The sequence below is a fragment of the Odocoileus virginianus genome, chromosome 11 (assembly GCF_023699985.2).
Source record: "Odocoileus virginianus isolate 20LAN1187 ecotype Illinois chromosome 11, Ovbor_1.2, whole genome shotgun sequence".
Taxonomy (NCBI): Eukaryota; Metazoa; Chordata; class Mammalia; order Artiodactyla; family Cervidae; genus Odocoileus; species Odocoileus virginianus.
The window spans coordinates 1,231,655-1,249,369 of record NC_069684.1 but is presented as its reverse complement, the minus strand read 5'-3'; the positions used below and the strand labels follow the sequence as shown (position 1 = coordinate 1,249,369).

The following is a 17,715-nucleotide window of genomic DNA, read 5'->3' as shown; positions in this document are numbered from 1 at the left end:
GCCCGCGGCCGGAGAGCCTCTCACCGGGCACCTGCGCAGCAGGAGGACGTGGCCTGGGGCCCAGGGAGACGCAGGGACTCCCGCGGGGAAGTGCTCGTGCTCAGGGGAAGACGGCCCTGTCTCCGGGGGGACTGCAGTGAGGCCAGTTTGGGTGGACGGTCACTGGGCACCCCTGGGGCTGACTGGGAGCCAGGATAGTGGCCCCTCCAGGGACACGGCTCCAGGGCTGGGGACCGCTGGGCAACCCGCCAGGACTCGCGACCACAAGCCGGCGGGGCTCTTGGAGGCCACCCAGGCCGCCCTCCTCGGTGGTCAGTGGAGGAAGCTGGCACCCAGAGCGGACAGATGTGCCCTAGGCCAGGCTGGTGTGGCTTTGGGCCTGGGCACCCAGCCCTAACAGGAAGCCCACTGCGCTGGGGGAGACGGGGGGAAGGGAGCCCCGTGTTCCCGCCCCTCCTGTCACCTCGCCTCAGGCAGAGCCCCAAGCTGCTCCCTTGTGGACGGGCCTGCAGCCCCCCTGGAGCCACAGTGGGGAGACACATCTCACATCTGATGTAGACACAAATCACACCCACCTGGCACTTACACACTCACCTGTGACATGACTTCCTCTCCCCGTTCTCCCAGCTGAGGAAACGAAGACACAGATCTTCCCCAGGCCACACATCTGGAAGGGTCAGCTCTGGCCCCGGACCCAGGCAGTCTGGCCCGGTGCCGCCAGACCTGGCCGCTGCACGACAAATCCTCTCCCGACCGGGGAAGTCCGGGGTTTCTGCGTCAGGGTCCGCGCGGAGACTGTTCTGAGCCCTGCTGCAGCGCCCAGGCAGCAGAGCAGGCCGAGACCCTCCTGGTGCCCTGTCGCCCACGAGGCCGACGCGGAGGCGGCAGTGAAGCGGCGTCAGGGCTGACGGCGGCCTGCAAGCCAACTTCAGGGGCGGGGGTCCCGAGCGGCAGGGCTGCATGTTGCTCCTTCCGGAATCTGAGCACCTGATGTCCCCTTGCACGTGCCCACCTGCCCCCTTCACACTGACATTCACACAGTCACGCCGTTTGTGCTAAGGACGTTTTGACCTAGTTTATTAGCATGACCACATAACCGCTAGAGTAGAAAGCGCTCTCCCAGGCACCAGCTGGAGTCGCCTCTGGTTCCAGGTCCTCCTGCCTATCTGGAGGGCACGTCTGCGCCGGTCACACGGCAAGGGGCGGCGGGCCGGGCCAGGCTCCTGACGCCTGGGGAAGCCTCACCTGTGGTGCCGCCCGGATGCAGGAGTCCTTAGGCCTGCAGCCTGCCTGCAGCCACTCACTCCACACCCAGCTGGGGACAGCAGCGGCCCAGCCCCCCGGGAAGTGCAGAGCTCCCTCAGGTGGGCCAGCGAGGGGCCAGGGCCCCTGGTGTCCTAGGCCCTGAGCTCTTGGCGAGGACAGCCCTCTGGCTGGGCGGGCCAAGTGCAGGGTGGTTCCAGGCATTTTACACGCAAAGTGCTCCTTACACAGCCGTGGAGAGAGAGGCAGAGCTGCGGTTTGCACCCACTTCTAACGCCCTGCCTGCGTTACTAGATGGCAGACCAGCCTTCTGGGGGTTTTCATCCTTGCCCCTCATCTGATGAGGCCGCAGGCCACGGGATACTATGGAGGAGACGGGCTCAGACGTGAGGGAGTGGAGCAGCTGACCGGGGTCAGGAAGCCAGGTCCATCCCGCTTCCAGGCCAGCTCTGCCCGCCCACCCTGCCCGCTCCCTGGCACCGGAGAAAAGGCCCTCAGGGATGGGCAGAGAAGTCAGGCCTGGGCATCCGTTTCTGCCTACTCTCCAGCCCTCCAGGACAGGGCAGTGGCCCTCGGAGCCTGGGGGAGGCGGCAGCTCCTGCCAGCATCTCCTGCGGGGGGATGCAGGGCCCCTACGGCAGGCACCCCCGCCCCCCATGAGCATGTGTCTGGGGGCCATGGACGCCCCTCTCAGGGCCTCAGGGGCCCGACCAGCAACTCCCAACAATCCACCTGGGGTCAAAGGCCAGAGAGGCAGGTGGACAAGGGCCTCAGTGAAGAATCCAGGCCCCAGGAAGGTTGCCTGTTGGGGAACTGGGATCTCTCAGGCTGCGAAGTGTGGTGGGTTTCCGGCCTGAGCATCTCGGCCAGTGGGAGCGCCACGCGCCCAGATGAAGGAACTAAAAAGCAGCCTGTTTCTGGGAGAGGATGAGTTTACTTTTCGGACGTGCCGATTTTGACAGTCTCTGTGGTCCCCAAAGGGAGGGTCCAGCTAAAAGCCAGGCAGATGGTCTGGAGCTGGGGGTCAAGTCTGGGCTAGAAACGGGCATTCTAGAATTAACACCACGAAACCACAGGCGAGAACAGTCTCAGGGAGAGAACTCAGACATTAAACTGTAGATGGAGCTGAGCGGGCTCAGCAGGACCACCCGGAAAACTGCAGTATTGGGCAGAAGGACCCCTCACAGAGCAGCGGGGGGCTGGAGCGCTGAGCCAGGGACACGCCAGGGGTCCTGCAAGGAAGGGGAGGGGACCCCCGGGGCCAGAGGTGAGCATGGAGCCCACGGACGGGTCTTTCAGGCAGGAGACTGAGAGTGCTGATAGTCTGGAAGGGACTGGAAGCAGGACTAGCGTGGAGGTGATGAAAGTCCCAGGGAGAGGGGACCGCTGGGCTGGCTTTGAACAGGAGGGACACACCATCTCCAGGATCAAAGCAAAGCAGTTGAGATAAGCAGGAAGGAGACTTTGCAGGTGGGGGTAAGGAAGCGGCGAGACCACGCCTAATGGCCTGCCTTTTCCTGAAGCAGTCGGGGAGGATTTGCCGGGGTGGGCAGAGGGAGAAACAAACAGGAAGATGGCCCAGGGAGTCTTGGGAGAAGCACTGAGCTGCCCAGGGGCACAGGCCGGGCTGAACACCCGCAGTGGGGGCTTCAGGGTAAGAATGGACCCAAGGAAGCAAGAGAGCCAAGGCGCTGGGGCTGACCTGGGTAAGAAGCAGAGGTAGGGGCCCCGGGGAGCAGGCTGACGCCTCCCTCTCTGCCCCACCCCTCCCCTACGGGATGACTGACCTTACTGGCTAAGAATCCGCCTGCAAGGCAGGAGACCCTGGTTCCATTCCTGGGTCGGGAAGATCGCCTGAGAAGGGATAAGCTGCCCACTCCAGTATTCAAGGGCTCCTCTGGTGGCTCAGAAGGTTAAGAATCATCCTGCAGTGCAGGAGCCCTGCATTTGATCCCTAGGTCGGGAAGATTCCCTGGAGAAGGGAATGGCAATCCACTGCAGTATTCTTGCCTGGAGAATCCCATGGACAGAGGGGCCTGGCGGGCTACAGTGTATGGGGTCACAGAGAGTCAGACACGACTGAGCACCTGAGCAGACACATGAGGCACAGTCCCCTGGGCCAAACCCAACCCGTCTGTCTGTCCGAAGTGGCAACAACTGCTCGTAGATCAGCGTGGCTGCGGGGCTGATGGGACACACACGGATTCCTGAGCACAGCCCTAGAATTCACCTCACAGACGAGGTGAAGACTTCCATCTGGCGTCTGCGAGCTGGCTGCAGGGACCCTGCTCCAGGGTCACGCACAGAAGCCTCCGAGGCACGTCGGGGTGGGCGTCTGACAGCAGCTTGCGTGTGAAGTCCAAGCGCGGGGAGAGGCTGGGCTTCTGGCTGAACCATCAGGGAAAGTGAAGAGGCACTCCTCAGCATTTACGTTAGTGTTTTCTCGTGAACCGGGCTTCCGGACAGTCAACAGCAGCTGCCTGCCACAGACCAAACCTTTAAGACCATCACAGGCAGGTCAGAGCGCTTGCAGGACTCAACCGAAACTCAGGGACACGGGACCCAGGGGACCCAGGTCTCCCCACGGTGGGGTTACAGGGGTATCTGGGAATCTGAGATGCCAGTTTCTGGACGGGTTATTCTTGATACGCTGAGCCACCCATGTGCCAACCAGCAGAAAGCGTCCCCGTCATGGAGGAATTCTCAGGCTCACCAAGGCCCGCGAAACAGCACGTGACCTGGTCGGAGCTGAGCCTGTGCCAGGCCGACTGAGGACAAGAACGCAGCCAGTGCCGGGCCCTCCACCGGCCACCCGTGGGCTAACCCGCCACGAGCCCCCTGCTGGACGAGGATCCCGGTCAAACCCACTCCTCCGATCATCCCTCACTAGCTTCCAGTGCCGCCCCCAAGGCTCCAGGTTCCTGCTGGAGCCCCATGGACGCGTCACCCCCTCCCCCCAGTACCTGCACTTGGCTCTGAACTTTGGCACATTGCTGCCACCTGAAATGCCCACCTCACCAAAACCCCAGCTCAGGGCTCCACAGCAGGCTCCTCAACGCGCTGACCCAGGCAGACCCCAAGGGTGGAGATTCAAACAGATCCCATTGGGCCTCCAGGTCCTTCTTTCTGCCGGAAACGCCCCTCACTGCACGTCCGGGATGCCTGGTGGTGCTCAGCCCTGGGGGCACTGGAAGCCTCTCCTGGGGCGCGGCCTCCCCTGCTGGCCCCGCTCCCCTCTGAGCACCTGCTGTTTTCATTTGGGGAAATGTGGCGGACAGAGGAGCCTGCAGTGCTGCGTGGGGTCACCCCATGGGGGGTGCAGTCCATGGGGTCGCAGTGACTCCGCGACTAAACGGCCAACAGTGGGCTTCTCCGTGAGCGCCGGGCACGGCGTGCCTAAGGTGCTGACGTCAGACGCTGTTCACTCAGGAGACTCACGAAGACAAGATGCGAACTCGGGAGAGCCCCCGGGCCAGCCCACCGCCTGCTCCTTGCAGGGGACAGAGCCTGAGGGGACAGACACCCCAACCCCGCCCCGAGGGCCGTCCAGCCCTGGGTCCACGAGGACACTGCTCCAGGGCCCGCCTGTGAAACAGTCAGCTCTCAGAATCTTTCGAAATTCACAAAGTGAGAGGGAAAAAAAAAGACAATTTAATGATGGCAAGTAACAGAAGGACAGTTGTCTCCATGCACGGGGACACTGAAACTCAGGGACACGTGGCCACCTGAGGACAGGGGCCCAGGGGCTTGGGGCCACCGCTCAGCCTCGGGGTCCTGTGGTCCCACCAATGGCTCAGCAACTGCAGCCTGAGGGGCAGGGACGGGCTTGGGGGGGCAGCCTGTCTTCCTGAGGCAGGAGCAGGGGCCGGGGCAGAGTGAGTCAACCAGAGAAGACAGGGGTAGGAGCCGGAACACAACCAGAGGCCCTGAGGACCAGCAGGTTGAGCACTCAGCCCTCCCAGCAGGGCCGGCCCGAGGGCTGGGGGGTCCGCTCGGGAGGCAGCTCCCGATGACCCAGACCCCAGGGTCTGCAGGTGGGAGGGCGGTGCATGGGCTGGGGTGGGGACGGCCCAGCCAGGAGACAGGCCTGCTCCAGCCCCAAGAGCCCTGGCTGGCTGTGGTCTCCTCCCCTTCACCCTGAGCGGGGAACCAGCACCCTTCCTGGGTCACCCAGCTGAGCACGACATTTCAAAAGAGGGAGAGAATGAAAGCTGCCTGGGGCTTTAAAGGGGAAGACCCGGAGTGGGGCATGGAGCTGGGAGAGTGGCTGGGCTCTGTCCGGCCCAGAGGCTGAGCCGGCTGCCTAGCTGAGCATCTTGTGCCGGTCAAAGACGGTCTTCCGCTGCTCCTGCACCTGCAGCTTCCACCGCTGCTGCGCGCCCTCCACGCGCTCCAGGACCGTGTTCGCCCGGGGCCCGAAGGTGGCGGCGGCCGCCGCAGAGCGAGCATCCTGTCGTGCAAAGGAGAGCAGGGAGTCTCAAACGCCCGACACCCAAGGGGTGCGGGGATAGCGGCCCTCAAGTCCGGCCTCCCGGAGGGCCCTGCCAGCACAGGGCAGTGGCTGGGGGGCACGCGAGGGCTCCGGGAAGTGGGGCTCGGGCCAGGCCCGGCTGCACCCCAGGCATCCCTGACCCTCGAGGGGAGCACAGAGACTCAGCCTCAGGCCCGCCCGGTCAGCACAGACTCAATCATGTCGTGTGAGGAAACGCATGCACGTGGCCCCGCGGCTGGGACCAGGCTAGACACCCCGGCCGTGCTGGCCAGAGACAGCAGGGAGACCCCCGGGACTGCTCCGCAGGGGCCGGAACCCCAGCCTGCTGCCGGAAGGACAGTGTCCAGCAGAGACGGCGTGGGGGGCCCACCCTGCATGCCCTCCCAGGCCCCTCCGCCCCGGGGCTCGCAGCCTCCCCCCGCTGCACCCGCCCTCACGCTGTGGCTGTCAAAGGCAGCGTGGTCCCCTAATTACCACCTCCCTGCCTCTGAGGCTCCAGAGCTAGCGCATTTCCTGCAGGACCCAAGCTGATCTTTGGGGGAATTAGAGCCGAGGGCCAGGCCCACAGCCCGGGGGATTTCCTCCCCAGCTCTGCCTGCCTCTCATCCCCTGCCACACATCTCTTAAGGGATTAGCACACCTCTCCAAGCCCAGAGCCGCCCAGTAAATGCAACTCTGTTGCTAATGCCCTGAGCTGGCACGGCTTCTGTCACCACGCAGCTGCCAGGCGGGGGATGGGGGTGGGGAGTGGGGGGTGAGGGGACAGCAGGCCGAGCACCAGCAGGAGGGGTGAGGCTGGCGGGCTGGCCCCGGGGGAGCTGGGGAGGGGCACTGCCCCCGAGCCCGCTGCCCCAGACCCCGAAGAAGCGCGCTCGGCCCGGCTGGGCGAGGACCAGGGCCGCAGGGCTGAGCGGGCGGCGTCTCAGGACCCCTGGATTCCGGGCCTGGGCCTGAGGGGCACGCTCTCCGCTCAGCAGCTGCATGTCCCTAACGAGCGACCTCACCTCTCCCGGCCCCAGCTTAATAAAGCCCGTCTTCAACTTGACTAAACTGTCGGCAGGAATCACATACACCAGGCGATCCAGCATGCGTGCACACGCGCGCGCGCGCACACACACACACACACACACACACACACACACACACACACACACACACACACGGCCTCACAGGACGCTCACTCCCTGCCCCGCTCCTCGTCGCTGCGCTGACGTTCGGCGCGGCGGTTACACAGCCCGCAGCAGCTCGCTGTCCCTGCTCCCAGCAGCCCAGGGTGGGAACACGGCCATGGACTCAAAGCTGCCCCTGCACCTGGGCTCTGACCGGGAGGACCGAGCACCACCATCCTCCGACCCTGCTCCCTGCCATGGACGGTGCCGCAGGGACAGTGAGCACGGTGGTTAGCAGCACCTGGCAGATTGCAAGTGCTCAATTCACAGCAACAACTGTCAGCGTGAGACCCACTCTGGGAGCCCCCAGGCAGGCGGAGGGGGACAGCCACCTTTCAGGTCCCTCCCAGGCTCAGGACCAGGCTCTGCGTGGGCGTCTAAGTGACGGGGTGCTGAAGGCCGCCATGGAGGCGGTGGGCCCGTCAGGACCGAGCCACACCAGCTCTGGGGCCCCCGGGGTCCTCTCCCTGCCCACCTGCCCATCCTCTCGCCCCTCCTGGGAGCCGGCGGGCAGGCCATTCTTGCCCTGGCTGCTTCCCTGTCCCGTCTTGGGGGGAGGCAGAGGGAGCTAAGAGCCGGGCATTAAGTGAGCAGCTGAGATTCACCACATTCCCGCAAGACCGCGGTTTCTCCTTCACATAAAGTCTTAATAAACAGCTCCTAAGCGGGAGAGCTGCAGCTGAGCGGCTGCGCGCTTCCACTGCTAACAGTCTGATTAGCGGTAATTAGAAACGCCACCCATCCTAGAGACGCCCAGAGCAGGACAGACGGACAGGTGCTACCACGCTAGAGCTGGGCCTCTGGACACTGAGGGCGGGAGGGGAGCCCCGGCAAGCGGGAGGAAAGTGGGCAGCACGACAGGTGTTCCAGGCGCCCGACGCTTCGTGGGTGCGTCACCCGCACCATCCGCAGGCTCGGAGACCGGCCCGTCCGCGGCTCCGGAGGCCACGCGCCTGCTGCCCAAGGTCATGGCGGACTTGGGCCTGCATGTCCTGAGCCCCGCACTCAAGCCCCCGGGCGGGCCGCCCCGGCCCCGGGTCTCCGGCCTTGCCATGCCGGTGACCATCTTCGCCCGGCCTCCCCCCCCAGCAGTGAGGGCGCTGCTCCACGCTGGGGCCCCACCCGAGGGGCCTCCTTCTCAAGGCACATACAGCACTGCCTCAGCTACACGGGGACAGCTCAGACTTGGAGAGCTGACCAGGTTAAACCCCTGGACAGCGTGTGCAGCGCGGGCTCCGGCCCGTGGCGGCCCACAACCCCAGCACCGCACTCCCAGCGCCCGGGCCGTGAGGTCCTGACAGCCGTTCCAGGGGCGCCCACTGGCCCTGCCCCGGCCACCCTGGGCTCAGCGGGCCAGCGCACCGCCCATCTCGGGCTCCCCTCCGCCCAGGAGAGGGCTGCTCAGAGGCCGGGGGCCCCGGCTGCCAGCAAGGTCATGTCCTCCACAAGTCCCTCTCCCTCCTCTGCCCACCCCCCACCGTGGGCTGCGATCTCGGGGGACCCTCAGAGCTCAGGCCTACGCCTGTGAGGTGCAGAAACCCTCCCTCCTGTCTTCAAAGGGGCCCAAACTGCACATGTGACGCGGCCCCGTTTGCCATCTCTGCCCAGCAAACAGGCTGGCTTCCTCCTTTCAAAGGGCGTCTGAGCCCGGGGATTACTGCCAATGCCGCTGGAATCCTGGGGAGGCAGCGCCCTGCGCCGGGCCCACCGAAGCCCGCCGGCGCCTTCAAAGGGAGCGAGGCTTTCATCTCCTGCAGGCGGCGGGCAAGGTCTCCCCTTCCTGCTAGTCCTTGAGCCCCACGGCAGGAGCTCCCGGCTACAGGAAAGGGGTGCCGAACCAAGGGGCACCGGTCCTGGGACATGGTGGACCCACCCATCTCACCTTTGACCCCGACTCCCAGAGTCGGGGGGGGGGGGGGCTTCACCTCAAGGTCACTGAGTTGCCCAGGCCTAGAGCCTTTCTTCCTCTTGGGATGAAAGTTGGCTCCCAGCGTCAGGGGGACCCCATCCTTCTAAGGGGCGTGCTCTTCAGACCCCAGTCACCCAGACACACAGCCTGAGCCTGGCAGGTCCCCCTCCCAGACCCTACATGCACTGCACAGCGGGAGACAGCCGGGTACCCACTCACTCAGCCCGAGCACCCTCAGCACTCGAGCACCCACCCTGGAGCCCCACTGCCAGGAAGCCCTCGCCCATTGACACCCAAAGAGGAAGTGCCACCTCCTGCCTGTCTGGAGCGCCCAGGCACCCGGCCCTCCATGCTATCTCCTAACATCCACCCTGCACCCTGCTGGGCTCAGCCCGAGGTCTGTGCGTCCACATGGGCACCCGCAGGACCCGGACACAGCAGGAGGAAGGGAAAGGACGCAGGAGGGGCCGGAGCGCCAGGACAGGGCGCACACAGAGTCGCGCGGGCCGCCCGCCTCTGGGGCCCCGCAGCCCCGAGGCACGCATTCCGGGAGGCATCGGGGTGTGTAATCATCGCCCGTCTCTCAGCCGCTCCCCGGCCAGGACTGCAATTACCGCCTCCCCCTAATCGCCCGGTGCTCAGCCGCGGGCTCCTCCCCAGCAGAGCTGCTATTACCGCACGTTAATCACCAGGTAGGTGCTCCAGGCTTCCTCCTGGATGCGGACCACCCAACTGCCAGCTTCGCCACCTCCCGGCCCAGCTCCACCTTGCTAAGCACGTGTCAGCAGGAGGCTGGGGGCACACACCCTGGAGGGGCCAGGAGGCCCAAGGCCCTTCCAGGGCCCTACCTGGCCGGGAGCCGCACCCTGAGGCCCCAGCCCCGGACCTTCTGGGTGGGGACCTGCCCTTCCCTGCTCCAGGCGGGCACTGCATGGGATGCTCTTAAGGGGGCAGGCCGGCGGCAGGGCAGCCTAAGCCTGGCGCCCTGAGTGGCCACTCACCCCCTCACCGGAGCCCCCCTAGCCCTGGCTCACCCTGTCTCTGTGAAAGGAGGCCCTCTGACCTGGCACTAACCTCCCGGCTCTGGTCCTTCTGCCCTGGTCTTACATACACCAGGCTGAGGCCGAGCTCTGTGCGACACTCTGAAGGAAGGCTCTCACGCACCTTCTTCAGCCTGGACCAGTTTTCCTTTCATGCTAAAACATCTTTCCATGTTTTCCACTAACTCTCCCTGGACTCAGACCCTCCACCACCAGACGGCCCTGGTACAGCCCCCGGGGGATGCATGGCCCAGTCCTCCCCTGGAAGAACACAGGAGCATCTCCCCCAGCAGTGGGCAGCCCGTGGCCCCTGCCCGCAGAAGCCCGAACCCAGGGCCTGAGGCGCCCTGAGCCCCGCCTCCTGCAGATGCCGGGACTCCTCCCTCACCTGTCTCGGGCACAGCTGCACAGGGCAGGCCCGAGAGGCGCGCTCCAGGGGCCCCTGACATCAACAGCGCTCTGGGCCTGGCGTGCCCTGCCCCCACGCCCACAAAGAGCTGCCAGGCCTCCTCTGCCCCCCTGGGCTCTGCTGACTCTTCAGGCGCCTGCTCCAAGCCCACTGTCAGCCGGACGCTAGGCCTGAGCACCCACGTGTGGGCGGGCTCACACCCCTCTGCCAGTGCGCCGAGGCTGCCTGATGCCAGGTCAGTGGGGTTCAGGGCGGCCCTCCTTGAGGAAAACACTGCAGAAGGGAGAACGCGGAATGGATAAGAGTGAATGGGGGCCCGGGGGCGGGGACCACGGCCCCCACTCGGGGGCCAGGGGGGCCAGCAGGGCCCGTACCTCACTCTCCTCCTCATTGTGCAGCCGCTCAGTGTAGGCGTCCGGCTTCCGGATCAGAGGGTCCACCAGCATCAGGAAGGCCATGTAGAGCAGGAGGGCGCCCACCACAGACAGGTAGATGACGATGATGACCTGCATGCAGAAGAGATCCAGCTGCCCTGCGGACTGTGGGCCGTGTGGCCTCCACTGCTGCCTGCAGACGGGCCAGGAGACCTCGGCCATGGGCAGACAGCGCACCCCACCTTCAGTGACCACGCCCTCGATGGAGGGGACCGCACGAGGACCACTGGTCCCCCAGCAGCACCAGGGCGACAGACAATGAGGGCTCAGCAGTGCCGCCAAGTTCTGTAAGGTTCTTTCCTGACACTGCTGTTTCCAGACCCTTCACAACACACACACGTGCCCCTAAAGGCTGCCTGGACCAGGAGCAGCTTGTGCAGGAAAGCAGCAGGCAAGCCTGGCTCACCACAGCAGGGGCGGAGCCGGAGGCGGCAAGCCTACCTGGGGCAGGGGCAGGGGCCAGGGGCCAGGGCTCTCCCAGCCTCCCACCAGCTCTGCCGGGTTCACCCCGTGACCCACGAGAACGGGGTTCAGGGGCAGCAAAGGGGGCGTCTGGGACCCGTCCTGCCAGGCCTGCGGCTCTGGTGTTGCTCTGGAAGCTTAACCAAACCTGGGGTTCCAGAGGGCGGCTACCTCCCCTCCCAGTATGGTGCACGGTGCCCACGGCACAACGGGAACCCTGCCACTGTCCGCTGAGCACGCGGCAGGCGGGAAGGGGAAAAGGGGAAAGTAGGGGGCGGGGTCTCCAGCCCCTCTCCCGGGTTCACCCTGCAATGCGATGGGGTCAGAGGGGAGAGCGGCTCCGAAAGGAAGGGAGAGGCTGGGGGGCGGGGCCGCGGCGTGCAGGGGCGGGGCCAGGGCGACCCGGGCGGGCGGGGCCGGCCGTGGGGGCGGGGCCGCGGCGGGCGGGGCCGCGCGGGCGGGCGGGGCCGGCCGGGCACCTTGATGGTGGTGGTGCTCCTCTCCTCGTACTTGCACTCGCAGAGCAGGCAGTAGGCCTCCACGTCGTGGCCGGGCACCGGCATGGGCTCCACCACGTGCAGGCAGTTGCTGCAACAGACAGAGGGCAGTGGGGGGCCAGGCGCGGGGTGGGGAAGAAGGCTCCCCAGGGAGGGCAGGGTCTCTGATAGGCTGGGGGCGGGGGCGGAACCCCTTTCCTAGCCCACAGCCTCAGGGCCCTTGCCCTCGGTGACTCACTGGGTGAGGGTCCCACTGGCACAAACTCCACCCCCGCCCCACCTCCAGTCCCGAGGGTCCGAGGTCTGTCCCCACTGCAGACAGCGCCTCCACCAGCCGCTCCCCTGACCAGGTCAGGCCAGGAGCCACACCCGACCCATGAATCCACCAAAGTACCCACCAGTGACTCGGCTTCCTTCCAGGTCTCTGAACCCCACTTCCCTACCCCCTCCCACTCCTGCCTCAGCCGGGGCTGTGCCCTGGCCCTGACCCTGACCATGCCCCCGGCCTGAGCCTTCCAAGGAGCTGCAGGGGTAGTGCCAGAGGACCCTCTAGGCCCTTCCCTTCCTGCTCTGACCTGAATCCTTGAAATCAACCAGCCTGTCCTCAGCTTCCCCAGGGCCCCTCAGGCTGAGGCTGGGTTTCTGGCAGAGGCACCAACAGTGTGGGATGGCATGTCCTCCATTGCCTCTGTCCCCTTAGAAGTCCAGTATATGGTGTGATTTTACCTAAACCCCTGATGACTCCAGTTCTCGCGCTGGGCGTGTGGCTCCCTACTCTAACTCAGCACAGCGCCCAGGGAGGGGCCGACAGACGGACAGGGTCAGGCCCACTCCCGGCACTGGGTAATCACTCCTGGGGCCTCCCATCTCAGGGGCCACATTCCTGGGCCCGGATTCCTCCCTGAGTCTGGGAGGTCACTCTGGCAGGTCAGCAGGATTTATGGGTTCCCCACCAGGGATGTGTTCCCCACCAGGGATGTGTTCTCCCCCCGAGAATCGGTGAAACCGTGACATGCACCTTCAGGGGGATCAGTTACAACACCTTAGGGGAGAGGGTCACAGAGGGGCCAGCTGGTTGAAGGCTCTGTCTTCTGCAGGTGATGTGGGTAACTTCTCTGGGCCTCAGGATCCTCATAGGCAGAGCAGGTTGAACTATGCTCCCTGGCGCACCCTAGGGCCCTCTGTGCGGGAGGCTGGAGGGAGGGCAGTCCTGACTGCTTTACTGGGTGTGTTTCCAAACAGATTTGTTTGAAAAAAGGTTCTCTTTTTAGAAATATGGAAGACTTGCCCTAGCCAGCTTCTCAGGTGTTCTGCTGCTCTGGGGCTGCCCCACCCTCAGGGTGAAGGTGTCGGGGTCTCTGCCCCTTGCAGAGACGGGAACCCCCACCACAAGATGGCAGAGCACGGCAACACAGAAGCAGCCCTGCGCAGCGCAGACGCCCAGGCTTCCCCTGTTCAACCAGGGGCCCGTGGAAGGGGCTGAGGACAAGGCTGGGCTCCTCTGGCCCTGGCACCAGGGTCAAGGATCACAGGGCCAGGCCCCACGCCTCCTGAAGGGACTCCAGGCAGTCTGCGATGCCTCCCCTCATGACAGCCCATGGCCAGGGTCACGGGGTCACAGGACCCTGGGGTCGAACGTCCCAGCATGTTTCCACCCACCAGCCTTCATGGGATTGGAGCCCCCTAACACTGACTGCTCAGGAAGGAGATGAACCACAGCCTGAGAGGCCCAGTTAGGACCCTGTCCTCCAGGGGAATCCACACTCTCGTTTTCAGGCCTTACTCTCGCCCCAGGACCTGAGGGGTGCAGCCTTATTACCTGGTGTCAGGCTGGGACAGTCTATCCTGATGCCATTTAAATGAAAACCACAAGATACAAAGGGGCTTCCCTGGTGGCTCAGAGGAAGAATCTGCCTACAATGCAGGAAACTGGGGTTTGATCCCTGGGTTGGGAAGATTCCCTGGAGAAGGAAATGACTACCCACTCCAGTATTCTTGCCTGGAGAATCCCATGGACAGAAGAGCCTAGCGGCCTATCGCCCATGGGGTTGCAGAGTTGGACATGACTTAGTGACTTAACAACAATGACAACAACCCACAAAAAGCATCAACTGTCCCTGGTCTGTCAGGAGGATGGCCCACTCTGCTTGTAGTGCCCACATCATCTCTGCTCTTTGCTCTTAATAAACACTCCTTTCTACAAGATTAATAAACACTCCTTTCTACAAGTCTCTGTGTCTGGAAATTCTTCTCTAACTGCTCAGACTGCCACAATATACATTACTATCAGCCAACATTTATACAGCACTCACCACATGCCAGGAATTGTTCTAAGTGCTATACTTATAACACTGCACAAGCATGCATACACCCACACACACACTCTTGTTCAAAACTCGGAATACTGCCACTGCTTTACAGATGAGGAAACAGAACGCACTGGGGATTAAGTAACCAGTTTCCCAATGAACAAGGAGCAGAGCTGTTTGAAGGCGGGCAGGCTGGATCCAGGGTCTGCATCTGACCAGAATGGTTCTCACAAAATCACACACTCTGACGACTCAGGGCTGGCAGGATGGGTTCAAATCCCCACGTGGTCTCTGGGCCATGGCACTGTGTCACAGTCGTGCCCCACCCCCCCACAGTCACTGAATCCAAGTCTTTTGCGGGGAGGGGATCAACTGTACAGCGTGGTGACTACAGTTAACCACACTGTATTATATACACGGGAGAGCTGCTGAGAGGAGATCTTAAACGATCTACCACCCCCCACCCCACCACGGTAATCAGGCGAGGCAAGAGAGGTGTTATCTATATCTTACCTCACCCCACAATATGTGTGTATCATGTCATGCCATCCATTGAAACCTTAAACAACGTCGTATATCTGATTTATCTCAGAAAAGCTGGCAACAACAAGAAGAACCCAAAAATCTCAAGGGAGGGGGTGCTGGAACTCTTTATTCTCTCAAAGCCCCTCGGTGATCCTGGGCCGACTCCCACCATGTGAAGGAACCCCATCCACAGGGACCTGGCCCAGGCATCAGCCCCCCTGTGCTCAGAGCCCTCAGGACACAAGCCCCAGCTCCTGACACGGCCTGGATGCGGCCCCTCGCACCACACTGCAATCTGGTCCCCCGCCACTCTAACGCACCTATATGGAAGCCCCCGCAGAGCACACGACCACTCCCCGCCCTTTCAGATACCTGTGCCCCCAAGGCCTCTCCTTTAAGGCCTCCTTTAAGGACTCCAGGTCCTTAAACCGCTCTTCCCAGGACAGCATGTTGAAACTTCTCTGCAACAAGCGGGCCTCCTTTCTCTGAATGAATGCTTATTTATTTCCCTCTTTTCTGAAGTGAGGCATCCAGAAGTGGATTCAAGACTCCAGGAGTAGAATGGACATTCTCTCTGGGCCTCCATCTCTGCAGTTATCACGGGAGCATGGCCTCACAAGGTGGTTACAACCCTGACACCAAAGAACACAGCTAACAGAGCTTCGAGAAAACTCCCACAGTATGTGGCCCTGAAACCTCTCTCTCCCGACGTGTTACCATTCTGCAGACATGAACAAACACCCAAAACAAAGCAAAATCCACTCCTCCGACCAGGAACCCCTCAGCTAGAAATAAAGACATCTGGGTCTTATTTCCAATCAAATGTATGACCTGGGACAAAATATTCTTTTGTAAGGCTTTCTGTGGAAATGGGGGAGTGAGCTTATCCTCTGGGGGTCCACACGGCCCAGTCAGCACCCACAACCTCAAGGGCCAGCCTGGGCAACACCTTACCAGTCCTTCTGTGACACATTCTGGTTGTAAATGTGCCCGCTGATGTTCCTATACGGCGGACAGATGCATTTACAACGGATATCTTCCGAACTCTGCAAGAGAAGTCGCGGGTCAGGTGGGCAGGGTCACTGGGTTCAAGTTCAAGCAAGACTGTCAACTTTCAGCTCCCTCTTCCAGGTGACGATACAAACGCTCCTGACCTTCTCCCAGGCCCAAGTTCAGCAGAAATGACATCTGCAGGAAGGGTGCTACACCACAGGGTCCTCAAGAAACTGTCTGGGGCTGCAAATGATACTCACAGCTTCAGGGAGGGGCAAGCAAGGTGGCAGCCCTTTGCCCTGGGCCTCACACCTGTGTACCGGGGTCCAGCAGTCTTAGTGGCCGGCCTCTTCTCCCCACCCCACCTCCAACTTCTTAGGTAAGGGTCAGGGAAAGGAAAGGCTGGGGTGAACCACAGAAAGTGGATGTTTCCGTGGAAACACTCTAGCAAACCCTCTGGAAGTTCTCCCTCTCTGGAACAGGTCAGAGACAACACAGAATTTTCATTCCAGTTAGGAATTGCCCAGAGGAACTGGAAGCAAACCACAGACTCCGTCGGATTAAAAGCCTCAGTAATTTTCACAATCTCAAATTCCAGAGACCTACTCAAACCCAGCTCCAGGTCTTTACGCCTAAAGAATGAAACTGATCTCGAATCCCTGCTCAGAGGTGCGGACTCTCCACCCAGAAACCTGCTTCTGCACAAACCTCACACCCCTTACATTACACCCACTCCCTAAGTGACTTGAAGCTCCCAGTACAGCGGTGCTACTGGCACCAGCCCAAAGACATTCAAGAGCAAAGGAAGGTACAGAGAGCCTAAACAACTTCCCCAAACACAGGACCCTGTCTGGAACTCCATCTTGCGCGTTTCAGATCCAGACGTGGGCCCTGCGGACCACCCCTCCCCAGGCGCCTGCAGCCTAGGTCCGAGAGAACACACCCCTAGCCCGGCACGGCCCGCAGGGCAGCGAGGGGCCGGGCTGGAGCAGTAGCCCCTCCACCCTCCTCCGGGACGCCGGGGCAGAGGCAGGGTGGGCTGTGCATGGGCGTTGCACCTTGTTGGCTTGGGCTGGGGGCACCAGCAGACTTCCGACCACGGCCACCACACACAGGAGCTTCATCTTCTCGGGCCTTCACGGGACCGGCAAGATCCCCCACCTGGAAAAACGCAGGCGGGGAAGGGGCGGATGACCACGCGGCACCCTCGGCCCCGGTGCGAACCGGCCTGCTCCGGCACGGGAAGAGGGCGGGGGCTGGGCCCGGGGTCCTGAGCATGCCAAGCCTGGCCGCTCAGGCGCTTCCCTCTCGCCCGGGCCTCCGTCTCCCACTGCCCACCGCGCGGGCTCGGCGGCGGGGCCTCCTGGGCGGGAGGAAGAGCCTCGGATCTCCGGGACGAGGCCGGCGGGCGACCCCCGCCTCGCGTCTCCCCGCCCTCCCCCATCGCCACCCGCAGCTCCTCCCCCAGGGCGGAGGAGACCCTGGGGCGCTGAGTCTCCGAGCCCCGATCCCAGGACCAGGCCGCGGATCCGGGACCCTAGGACCCCCACAACCCCCGCTACCCCTCCCCCAACGCGCCCCTGCTAACCTGCAAGCCCCGCCGCGGCGGCACAAGACCCGACTGGCCCCGCCCCTCACGCTTCTATTGGCTGCCGGGGCGACCCCTCAACGCTACCTGGCTGTCTCCAAGGCAACAAGGCCCGCCTCCGCCGGGGCGCCGAGGATCCGCGCAAGGGAGAGGGAGGCATTTCTCAACCCAACCAGACAGGAAAAGGGAGCGTCGGCCAAGCGAACGAGCAGCGGGAGGGGAGTGGCCTGCTAGCGGCAGCAGAGTTCCGCCGCCGAGGTCGCCGCTTGCAGTATTTAAAAGCCGGGGTTCTGGAGAGGACCTGGGCTGTTCAGTCTTGTCGTTTTATAGAGAAATGTCTTGATAAACCAAGACAACGATAAAAGCAAATTCAAGGGCTGTCTCCGCACTCACAATCCGGAAATGTTATTTGAGTTGCGTGCTTGCTGCAGAGGCGGCCCCTTCCTTCTCCCACAGGAGGAGGGACCCGGGCGGCGAGAGGGGCTGGACCCGTGAAGGGTGCGCCCCGCAGGCCCCGGCCTTGCCCCCTGCCCGGTGCGCGTTCTGGACCCCGCAGGCGGGGGCAGGGTGTGCGGGAGGCGGGGCTGGGCCTTGGGCCTCTGGGCCGCTGAGGGGCAGGGGTGAG

The 17,715-nt window shown here is 63.2% G+C and overlaps 1 protein-coding gene across 1 annotated transcript; it reads right to left on the bottom strand.

Annotated features, from left to right (window-relative positions):
* Window positions 1-4,891: 4,891 nt before the first annotated feature.
* On the bottom strand, window positions 4,892-17,175 carry TMEM9 (transmembrane protein 9). The gene is made up of 6 exons (XM_020906998.2): window positions 17,091-17,175; window positions 16,561-16,663; window positions 15,464-15,555; window positions 11,658-11,766; window positions 10,657-10,788; window positions 4,892-5,713 (listed from the first exon to the last, which is right to left on the bottom strand). Exons 2-6 carry the CDS (start codon window positions 16,624-16,626, stop codon window positions 5,567-5,569), a joined length of 546 nt encoding a protein of 181 aa, XP_020762657.1. The 5' UTR covers window positions 16,627-16,663; window positions 17,091-17,175; the 3' UTR covers window positions 4,892-5,566.
* Window positions 17,176-17,715: the final 540 nt, after the last annotated feature.

Excerpts from the sequence above, each read along its gene's own strand:
- TMEM9 (XM_020906998.2), bottom strand. The coding sequence starts at position 16,626 with ATGAAGCTCCTGTGTGTGGTGGCCGTGGTCGGAAGTCTGCTGGTGCCC. Across the intron at positions 11,767-15,463 it reads AATGTGTCACAGAAGGACTG|CAACTGCCTGCACGTGGTGG; the intron begins GTAAGGTGTTGC and ends TGTCTGTTGCAG. Across the intron at positions 5,714-10,656 it reads ACAATGAGGAGGAGAGTGAG|GATGCTCGCTCTGCGGCGGC; the intron begins GTACGGGCCCTG and ends TTTGCACGACAG.